The sequence below is a fragment of the Xyrauchen texanus genome, chromosome 50 (genome assembly GCF_025860055.1).
Source record: "Xyrauchen texanus isolate HMW12.3.18 chromosome 50, RBS_HiC_50CHRs, whole genome shotgun sequence".
NCBI lineage: Eukaryota > Metazoa > Chordata > Actinopteri > Cypriniformes > Catostomidae > Xyrauchen > Xyrauchen texanus.
In genome coordinates this window covers 9,171,329-9,182,998 of record NC_068325.1, presented here as the reverse complement: position 1 = coordinate 9,182,998, position 11,670 = coordinate 9,171,329, and the positions used below count along the sequence as shown (strand labels likewise).

Here is an 11,670-nt window from a genome sequence, read left to right as displayed (position 1 = left end):
TCTCATCATTTACTCACACGCATGCCATCGCAGATGTGTATGACTTTCTTTCTTCTGCTGAACACAAATTAAGATTTTTAGAAGAATATTTCAGCTCTGTAGGCCCTTACAATGCAAGTGAATGGTGGCCAGAACTTTGAAGCTCCAAATAGCACATAAAGGCAGCATAAAAGTAATCCACAAGACTCCAGTGGTTTAATCCTTTTCTTCAGATACTATATGGTAGGTATGGGTAAGAAACAGATCAATATTTAAGTCCTTTTTTACTATAATTCTCCTCCCCACCCAGTAGGTGGCGATATGCACAAAAATGTGAATCGCCAAAAACAAAAGCAAGTAGAGATTTATATAATGAGGGTGAGTAAATGATGAGATAACTTTCATTTTGGGTGAACTGTCCCTTTTAAGTCATCTATATGCTAGTGTACTTCAGAAGATATAAACATTTAAAATCAGCAATCTCTCTCTTCCGGCTAAAAAGACTGGAAGGGAAAGGAACATCCATGATGTCACACAGAGTTTGAGAAACCTTGCCCAATCAAATGCTTTCTAGAATGAGAACGTTTCGCAGGGCACTTCGAAGTGAACACAATCCATGCTGCAGAGTCGTTCCAAGCATATTTTTGAAGAAGTATCGCTTAAAAAGCTATCACCTTTCAGCCATCTGAAGCTCTCACAGTGGAGGGTAATTACCTTCGAAGGGAATAGAGCATAGGGATTATCACTACTGAATGGGACGAGCCAACGAGGGAGCTGAACACAAGGAATGTTGCCTTGTGTCTTGGTTTTGGCATAAGCGCATCCTTAAAACTTCAATGTAAATGCCCACTGTTGTGATTGGCTAACATTGTGCAGCCCCTCAATTCAGCCATTTTTGAAACTCAATCGGAAGAGAATGAAACAGCGCAACAACATTATAAAAGTAAATGTCACGGTTTACACACAACGCACATCCAACACATTGCATCCTAATATATTTAACTGTTCATCTCAAGCACATCGTTTAACACTCACACAGAACCCATTATAATCAATGATGCTGTCTACCATGGAAGCATTCATTGCAGTGCGTCAACAGTAAACAGATGTCCCATTCCATTTTGCGCTGAACGTGGTGGCGCTACTACTGCCAACATCACAAATAAACAATTTAGAACGTTTGTGTCGACGTGCCCAGTGTAGACAGCCTCAAGCCGTTGCATCGCATCAACGGACGCGCCCAGTGTAAACAGGGTGTCAGCACCATAAACAATCACACAGTCATAACATATGAAATATTCTTGAATTAAACGGTTTACTCACAGTTTTTGCGATCACGTCCAGGTGTTTTAACTGACCCATCTTTCACTAACAGAGAGCTTCTCCTCTTCCGAGTTGTAACTTGACACTGCATCTTTTTAAAAGCAGTCAGAGATAGGTATCAAGCGGTCAAAGATGTCTATCTGTACATATTTATTTAGAAAAACATTTAAATCCAGACAGTCACATGAAGGTGTCATGTGCAAGTCCACTTAGGATGAATCTCCCACGATCAGCCCATCTCTCTCCTCTTCACCCCTGTGACTGACTGACTAAGCACCAGTGGGTGGGGCCAAGGGTGCAATTACGAAAAATAGGCATTGCATATGCAGATGTATTTGGTACTTCTGATGTCACAAGTTCAACAAATACCTAACAAGCCATTTTTTGCAGCATTGGTTTAAATAAACGCTCTTTTTCTATTAAGGAGGAAGTTTTCAGTTCTGAAACTTACAGTATGTTTTTATAGTACATTGACCTCTTATATGACAAAAGATCAAGGAAAATTTGATTCCTCATGTCATGACCCCATTAATGTTGTGAGTCAGATCATAATTTGATTCTCAAGTCTTTGGAAATGCTGGCCGGTATTGAGATCGCTTCTCAAGCGACATGAGCAGTATGGTGGGAAAGGGTATATGAGGGTGTGTGTGTTTGTATGTATGTGGCTGTAAACTAAAGCCTCTTAGCTATTTTGAGTTGTTCGACAAGCCCCAACCCCACTTCCTGTTCAGTAGGAAATTCACCAAAACGCCTAATCGAATTGCGCTCGTCAAGGCACTTCACGGGGACTTTAATAACAATAGTTAGAATAAAACACTTAGAATATCCTGTTGCTTGACTCTGATTTATGTGTACCTCAATGACAGTTAGGAATTACTCAAGTTACAACACAAATACAGTTTCTAAGACGTAAAACCTAGGCACAGTAATCTAGGCACAGAGAATAAATAGCTTCATAATCACACTCAACGGACCTGTTCTTTTTACATGACAACACATGGGCTCCATGCCCAGAGAACATCAATTCAATTTGAGGTATGAAACCTACCGTATTTGCCATGCGTGCGCGCCGCCGTTAAGAGAGCCTAGAGTGCGCGCGCACCCCTCCGAAATGCCCCCTCCCTGTGTAGTCAAGTTGTCAACCCCGCTGCACGCCCACAACCATCTTTTCCGAGTGTGCTCAGAACATGGTGGTGGTCCTGCTGGTGAATGCAGCGCCCGGTATGCGCCGCGTTCTCAATCTCAAGACGTTCCCCAACAGACTCGTTCAGACGGGAGAGGAGAACCGAGATTGAACGGAAGAGGACGCAACGTGACACAGCTGCGGTACGTTTGCCTGGCATGAGCTTGCCAACGGAAAAAGCGGACTAGTACAGAGTATTGGTGGAATCCTAAACATAAACGGCGTATCTTCTTGGAGACCTGGAGGGAATAAAGTAGAGGATGATGTTGGAGCATTGGCATGGGATTCCAAGTGTATAATGGAGTGTGAGGAGGTCACATACTCATTCTTGCTCTAAACTCCACGAGTGTTAAACTGCCAGCCTGATCAAGGGACTTGAGGCCTGGGGAAAAAACTTTCGTCTTTATTTTGGACAATTTGCATTGAAATGAGTGGAGATTACACACAAGTAACTAGTTAAGAAGGATTACACACAACAAACAAGGATATACTTCCCTTCAGCAGACTTTGACTTGTTAGATTAGCTCGTTGTCATCGGTAATTTTTCCTTCTTTAAAGCTTAAATCACGATATTATTTATGTCTTGTGGAGTTGGCATATCTGCACAGCCGCGTTGCACCCGCACGCGAAGCGCTGATGTCATTTAAAGTTCTCGCGACGTCAGCTTGATTTTCAACGCAGCTCGCGCTTGGAAGAATTTCAAACTGACTTTTTAAAAGCTGGAAAATAAAATTTTGATATCCGGAGTGGGTGTTCAGGAAAGGACGGGGCTCCTCCATGGGAACAGGCCCTCTTTTTACCCTCGACAGGGGCAGAAGTGGGGCAGTAACGGAATGTTGTCTGAGTTTGTACGAAAAAAGGGCAGCCGTAACGTTTTACCGTATTATTTTTAGTTCTTTACGCTTTATTAAGATGAAGACTATTGTCGCTTCATGACATTATGATGTCTAAGGGAATAGAATGTTAGAGACATTAAAATCGATTTGAAGTGATTTTTGTCGTTCAAAAGAGGAATTTAAAGCGTTTTAAAAGTTTCTCAGAAATTCGCGCCTTTTTTTACAGATTAGTCTAAATCGAAGAACAGCAACCATTACGTTTAACATTTGACTGAAAAATGACGTTAAACCGAAATTTAGTGCAAGAAATTTGTAAAAACTGGCATTTGAAAATGTGAAATTTAAATTTATGTTACCTTCGGAAGTTTTTATCAGCTTTATGAAAGGGAAAGTAAATTCAAACATTGCAGATAATTGGAGAGGCTGTTTGAGGGACAGCGTTGATGACTCATGACCAGTGTTGGGTGTAATGCATTAATAAGTAATTAACTACTGTAATTAAATGACTTTTTCTGAAAAAAGTAAAGCAAGGGATTACTCCTCATTTTTAATAATTTAATTACTGTTACTTATGTAATTGCATTAAATACTGGATAGACTATAAAACAATTCTATAAAACAATAGTACATTTAAAATCGGAATGTAACTTCTAATGTTAAAATGTATGTTTCTTAATTTAACGCTGCCCACTTAAATTCTTTGGCCAGTTCAAGAATAGTTTTGTGATTTTATATGATTTATTTGAAAAAATTAAAAGAACAGTTTCATATTGTTGTATTTATCATCTGGTCGAGGTTGATAAGGATTTTAAAAAGTAATTGGTAATATGTAATGCGATTACTTTTTAGACAGGGTAATTAGTACAGTATTCTAATTACACTGTATCAGATGTAATTAGTAGTTAGTAATTAATTACTTGGAGTAACTTACCCAACACGGCTCATGACTGGGAAAAAAAAAGTCATCTAAAGACTGCTTCAGGACACCCGATGTACACCAACCGCCCACATTTCTTTTAATTTAAAGATACGTAGGACTACTCACACTTGTCGTTTTGAAATGTAACAAAGCGATGCGCTTGGAAAAAAGGGACAGAGCGGATAACAGTGCATCAGTCTTTGCTGCACGCATGGAGCAAAAGTACACACATGTGCACTTGTGCATGTAACTGAGCATTAGAATATAATGGAATCCGAGTGCTGACATCATTGGAGCACAGACCTAGACGGTCCATCTCCGGACAGGACTCTTTTCAAATAGGAACTTTTTACTGCACTCATAATAATTTTTTTTTTTATATCAAGTGCCACTTCCTCAGCAGTAGCTGAAATGTGATAATTAAAAGCCAGTTGTTGTTTCGTTGCCATGGCATTACCACAGCAGCACCAGCTGCTGCAGGAGACCAAGGTTAGCTGTGATAGTGAAGGGGGGGCCATTACTGTACAGATAACTGACAGCCACAATCAACAGGTGGTCCCAGGCCGAGGGGGTGAGAATTCTGATGTGCCTAGTGGCATGGGTTCCTCCAAGCCCTGCAAGTATAGTATCTCATCCAGCTGCAGCTCTGGGGAGTTAGGTGGACCCAGGGTTACCATGACTCACCTGAGTAATCAGAGGAGAGTTCCACCACTGTTTGAAAGGTCTTCTGCGCAGTGCTGGGACCCTAAATTTGACTCATCTGTCCTGGAGGAGGCATGCAGGGAGCGGTGCTTTCCCCAGACACAAAGACGTTTCCGCTACATCCTCTTTTACCTCACCACCGCAACACTCCTTTGGGGGGTGTACTTTGGGATCAATAGCTCCAGGTGTAACCCTACAAATTTCCTGGTCCCCACTGCAGGGTTCCTCATAATCTGCCTCCTCCTCCTCTGGTTTACCTTCTTGAGGCCGTATGTGCATCTCTATAACCACGCCTCCTTTATGCTTACAGTGATTATGTTCTGCATCACGTTGGCACCACAGACCCAGACCGCTTACTTTGCTCATTTTGGTGGACAGAGAGTGGGCAATCAATCACTACAACCCCCTTTTGGTGAGAAGTCTTCCCAACAAGCTCCTTGTATATCACCTGTTGGAACATTTTCTCTTTGTATGGAGGTGCTGCTCTTGCTGTACAGTGTCTTGCATCTACGGCTGTATGCCTCTGTGCTTCTTGGGCTCCTGTATTCTGTGCTGTTTGAATCTTTAGGGTGGCTGCAGCTGGCTTTGTTGGATGGTAGTGATGTAGGGTCTTGGGCCAATGGCGAAGATCCAAGTTCAGACTGGGAAACATTGAGGTGGCTCGGCCCAGGTAAAGCAATTTTGCACCTGTGCGCCCATCTCATCGGCATCCACATATTCATTATGTCTGAAGTGCGTTCTCGGAGTACCTTTCTGAAGGTAGGACAGGCAATCATGCATGGGAAGGACCTTGAAGTGGAGAAAGCCCTGAAGGAGCGAATGATACACTCCGTCATGCCGCAGTTGGTGGCGGACGAACTGATGAAACAGGGAGACGAAGAGAGTGAAAGCTCAGGGAAACGATACAGTGTAGGTACATGCTCTGTTGCAACAGCATCTGCCACAACCTCGTCCAGCCCGAAGAGCAACAAGCATAAGAAAAACTCAATCCCACGTGGACAAATAATTTTCAGACCCTTCAACATGAAACGCATGGAGCCGGTCAGCATCCTCTTTGCTGACATTGTGGGATTTACCAAAATGAGTGCCAACAAGTCTGCCCATGCCCTGGTTGGACTGCTGAATGACCTGTTTGGTCGTTTTGACTGTCTTTGTGAGTTGACCCACTGCGAGAAGATAAGTACTCTAGGAGACTGTTACTATTGTGTGGCGGGCTGCCCTGTGCCAAGCACCGATCATGCATACTACTGCGTGGACATGGGGCTTGGGATGATCCATGCAATTGAGCAGTTTTGCCAGGAGACGTGTGAGACCGTGGACATGCGTGTTGGCGTCCACACTGGCACTGTGCTCTGTGGAATTCTTGGAATGAAGCGCTTTAAGTTTGATGTCTGGTCCAATGATGTCAACTTGGCCAATCTAATGGAACAGCTGGGCGTTGCAGGGAAGGTACACTTGTCGGAGGTCACGGCAAGTTTTCTGGATGACCGTTACGAGAAAGAGGATGGAAGAGTGTTGGAACGTGCCGGGCAAAGTGTTAATGACCAGCTGAAAGGTAAGACACTTAAGAACAGACATAAAAATTTAGATATTTGCAATAGTTCTCATCTTTAGGCAAATGCGCTTAGTCACCCCATGGATATTGGGTATCTCTGTACCTACACTGCGTGCCCAATTATTAGTCAAATTGTATTCTTCAGGATTAATTTTATTGTTGAACAAACACAGTTCTCTCAGTCAATCCAAAATGTTACTGAACCTTAAACCTGAATGTTTAAAGAAAAAGTCAGTTGTCTTTTTCAGGGGAATATATAAGTGTGCACCATTATTAGGCAACTATTATGGCACTTTTCCACTGCACATTACGATTCGACTCTGCTTACTTTACTTTTCTGAGCATGCTTTTCCACTGCTGTTTAGTGCTGCCTCAACATGGGTGGGATTATAGGCTGATCGTCATAGTTGCGCCTCCTCTACTGCCGTGACATCTTAAATGTCCACACAAACTTTACTGACCATAAACAGTAACATGACTGCTAGCTGTTAGCTACTTGGCTCATTGTGCTGCATAAAGCAGTTGTTGCATGGTGATTTTGCACAAGTGTAACGGTTAAATTGGCCTGGTTGATTTAGAAGCAAGCTTTCAGTAGCTGGTCAACTAAATAAAGTGAAGCTTTCAAGCAGAATATAGAGTTAACGTAACAAAACGTACTATCCTCCATCGTGGCCGAATCCAGGGACTCTCCCTCCCATGGCTCGGCGGTCTATTGCCATAGATGGTGTCGAGCCACTTCCACTTCTTATGTTTGAACCACTCCGGCTGTTGTGGTCCTTGATGGTTTTGTAGTCACTTAAGTTTTTTTTTTTACTTTTCCCTACTCTGTTGGTAGGTCCGGTGGTAGCCGTGTGTGGCCAACAGCTGATACACTTCCTTAAATACTTTTTCGTTTTGCGTCGATTCGTTCGTCGCTAATGAGAGGAACATCTGCACCTTGTTTTATTGACCTCGGCGTGGTTTTGCGCACAACCATTTCTTTTTAAAATTTGAAAGTCGCGGGAACAAATGATACTGCTATCGCTGTTGCTAACTTTAAAACTAGCGGGTTGATGTGCCGTGTCGTAAATCCAGTGATGCTGGTAGTGACTATTCTCTCTGACCAATCGGTGATCTGCAGGGTTTTGATGTCACATTTAGTATCGGCTCGGCTTGCTTGGAACCTCGACTGAAATGGTACTGAAAAAAGTACCAGGTACCATCCACAGTGGAAAACAAGCAAGCAGAGTCGAGCTGTACAGTGCAGTGGAAAAGCCCCATTAGTGTGCACTATTATTAGGCTACTAAACTACAAAAATTATTTCTCCCAACTCAATTGTTTATTCTCAATTTTTAGAGTAGGTGCAACAAATTAGTAACACAAAATTAAAATTAAATAACATTCAAAAATATTCAGTGACCAATATAGCCACCCTTCATTTCAATAACTGCCATGAGCCTTCCATCCATGGAGTCTGTCAGTTTCTTGATCTGTTCATGATCAACTTTCGCTGAAGCAGCAACCACAGTCTCCCAAATGCTGTTCAAAGAGGTGTATTGTCTTTCCTCACTGTAAATATCACGTTTGGAAGGGCCCACAAGTTCTATGTAGAATTTAATTCAGGTGAGGAAGGAGGCCCAAGTCATTATTTGGGCATCTTTGAGGCCCTTTTTGGCTAGCCAATCAGTGGAGTACTTGGATGTATGTGATGGAGCATTGTCCTGCATAAAGATCATGGCCTTCTTGAATGCTTTTTTTTTTTTGTGCCCCAGTTTACTATTCGGAACAAAACGTTTGATTGTCCGGTGGTCATGACTCAAAAGTTTAGCTAGTTCAAGCATGTTGCACCCGTCTGAAAGGCATTTTACAATATTTGACTTTTCAGTGTCAGTTAAATATCTTTTTTTGCCCATTTTACCTGAGGTAATGAAGTTGCCTAATAATTCTGCACATCTTGATATGAGGTGTTATTCACTTTCGCCACACCCTCCCTCATTACACAAATACATTCCACCTGAATGTGATTGAATCCAATAAGCATTCAAGTTTATATGGTTTGGAGTTGGAAAATGTGCATTGAAATGATAAGATCAGAATACTCACTTGCCTAATAATTGAGCATGCAGTGTAGATGTCTGTTAGCTGTGTGTATTTGTTTTGGTAACAGCAGTCAATAAGGGCACCAAGTCTTGTTATAATGATGATTGTAAAGGAAGATGATAGTGTTTCATTGTGCGCCCTGTAGCCTTGTCCTCTCAGGACTCCGTACAAAGGGCTGCAAGACTTGTCTAGTTTTATTGCATCCTCATATAATCTCATATAGATTGTTCTGTATTGTAGCCTCCCTTTGATACAGTCTGTCACCATGTGAGTGAATAAACAAACCTCAAGCTTATTTACGTGCCCTTTTTTCCATTGTGACATTGAGTGCCTCAAACTACACCTCATGCTCTTTTCACAACCATTCAAATGCTTCTGAATGTGGGAGACCGGAAAGGCAAACTCATGTGAAGAAATTTCGTACTCCGCTGTGAACAAGAGTTCAGATTTGGTGAACTTTGACCTGCGAATCCGTATGATGAGAGGACGTGTGACCAATAGAAGATCGAAACGTCACACGCTGACCTCTTGGCTCTATTCAAAGAATATATATTTCAAATATGTGTTTTATTGTTGTAGGAAAGTGAGCAGACAATATATTTTAACATTTTAAATGGAATATTTGTTATTTGTGATGTATTATGTACTTTCGTTCCCACGTAATATCCTGGTCCGTTCCTTGTCCGAAAAAAAGTGTTGCGTGTATGCCCGTTTACTTTTGACATCAAAAACACAGAATATCGCGATAATTCTGAGTACCATTTAAACACAGTTTTCTTGCATTGCCAGATTTTATGGTTAATAAGCTTTTTTTGTATACACAAAACCACTGTAAAGGCTCTAATTTTTTTCATGGCATCTAAGCACCTTTTTTCTGCTTTATAGTAATGAGAATTTAGTGGAAATTGTCAGTAAATAATGTTACAATGTAAAATAAAAAACGTAATGTTTTAAAAATATTTACTTTTAGCAAAATATAGCAATTTTTTTTTTTTTTTTTCCTTATGATGTTGGGGGAATATATGACCAACACATTTTCTTAATGAAATTCAACCACATATTCAAAATTATGCTTTCTCAATAGCATGAGTAGCTATGTTAAAGAAGTAGATAATAAAAAAATAAAATGAAAGTTGTCATTAGTAACTTACCCTCTCAAAACCCATATGACTTTCTTCTGTGAAACACAGAAAGAGATGTAAGGCTCGGTCACCAAATTCATTGTATGGAAAAAGATGCAATAAATGTGAACCTTAAAGAAGACGACTAATGTAAATGATGACAGAATTTGATTTATTTAGGTTAACTGTCCTTTTAACACCTGCATCCAACATAGTTTATGATTGAAAGCCATAGATCATTTTTTCTTCTCTGTCCTTATTTTGGCCTCTCTCCCTACCCATATCCTTAATTTGAACCCTGATTTGTAGTTCCCTAACTGAACCTCTCAGCATATTTGTCTCCTCCCTTCTTTATCAGCAATATCCCTTCAGATATCCTCTTGTCAGTCAGAGAGGGGCGGCGGCTACAGTAATAGACTAATGGCTGTGAATCATAGTTTTCCAGTGTTTTCCAGGCAGTACCAGCTTTTAAGTCCAGTGTATCATCTCTACTGTGTACAAAACCTGTCTTGTATTTCAATAGCACTGCAGTTGTGTTTCAGCATGTCATAGCCACCTGTATGCTTCATGACAGGATTTGTTAGAGGGCAGAGTGTTTGTGAATATGGGTTATATTAGTGCCTTGTTCCACTGTCTCCATTCCGCTCTTTATCACTGGAGTTGATTTTTCATCTCTATGCTGCTGGGTGATATCGGATTGCTCTGTCATGACAAGGGAATGACACTGCAGCTCTACCGCTAGAGACAATTCATAGTGATTAACTCAGGATGATGCATCTATGGGCATCCAGAGATGTTTTTAGTTCTTTAGCACCTGCAGGTCTGTTTCAGCCAGGGTTATGTAATGTATGAACTTGCCCCATTCACTTCCATTGTAATAGCGTTACTGTAAATGCAATTTTTGCTTTTATTATATATATATATATATATATATATACATATATATATATATATATAACTCCTCCCTTGAAACAAGGGAGGAGTTAAAAATATTTGTTGTGGTTATCAAAACAACATGATTACATGGAAAGAGAGTTCCAGTACCCTAGAATTGGCCGCATTATGCCAACTCACTGACTAACAGCATCTGTCGGCAGAAATGTTTTTATTGGCACCAGTGTGATCTCCATTACCTCATACTTTGGAAAATGATGACATTTGGAAACTAAAAATTTGTTTTTACATGAAAATTGATTATTGCGGACATGGCTTAAATAGTTGAGATTTGGCTAACTCTGCTTGGGCCAACTAAAGTCAATTTGGCTTGCTCCAGACAAATCCCAACAGATTGCTCCCTGAAAAAAAAAGAAAATCATTGTATAATTTGCACTCTGGTGTCAGTCCAGGCCTAGTTGTAATAAGGTTCAAATGTGTTTTGAGATTATACAAGTAGACCAGAAAGTTCTGTACTATATCTGCTGACTGCAGGAAGCTGAGATCAGAGATTTGTGTCAAGGGTGATGGACTTGACTGCTGTCTCGCAAATGGCCCTCTGCCCTGGTGCCAGTCATGTCACCCTACGTGACTGACTGATTTTTTATGGGAGGGTGGGTGGATGTGAACACTAACACACATGCACATGCTAGTAGCCCATATATGTGAGGGATGTGTCACTGTCTGTCTGACCACGAGGGTTGTCTGCTGGTGCTGTTTCATCACTGGCCCTACCACAGCTGCATGAAGGCAAAAAGTATAATTGTATTTTTCATTCTAAGTGTTCTTGGCACACAAATGTCTTAAAATCTGATGTACCATTCGGGTCATGTCACATGGTCGTGGGTATGGGTTGGGTTTTATTTTGAAGCCCGTGTAGACCTTTAATGAGCTGTGTGACATTATAGTCAGACTTTACGATACACATTGTGGCTTTACTTTGGTCCCAATTGACAGCATTGATTGGGTGTTTTGTTTCATCGTAGAGCAGTCACACAAATGTGACAATTTCTGACACTGCCAGAACTTAATGTGGTAA

At 41.1% G+C, this 11,670-nt stretch overlaps 1 protein-coding gene across 1 annotated transcript in view; it reads left to right on the top strand.

The window, feature by feature from the left end:
* The first annotated feature begins 4,454 nt into the window (after positions 1 to 4,454).
* Positions 4,455 to 11,670, top strand: part of LOC127640911 (adenylate cyclase type 9-like) — a 41,874-nt gene continuing 34,658 nt past the window's right edge. The window contains exon 1 of the mRNA XM_052123622.1: positions 4,455 to 6,497. Coding sequence (XP_051979582.1) covers positions 4,688 to 6,497 — 1,810 coding nt within the window. The 5' untranslated portion in view covers positions 4,455 to 4,687. The remainder of the gene's footprint in view (positions 6,498 to 11,670) is intronic.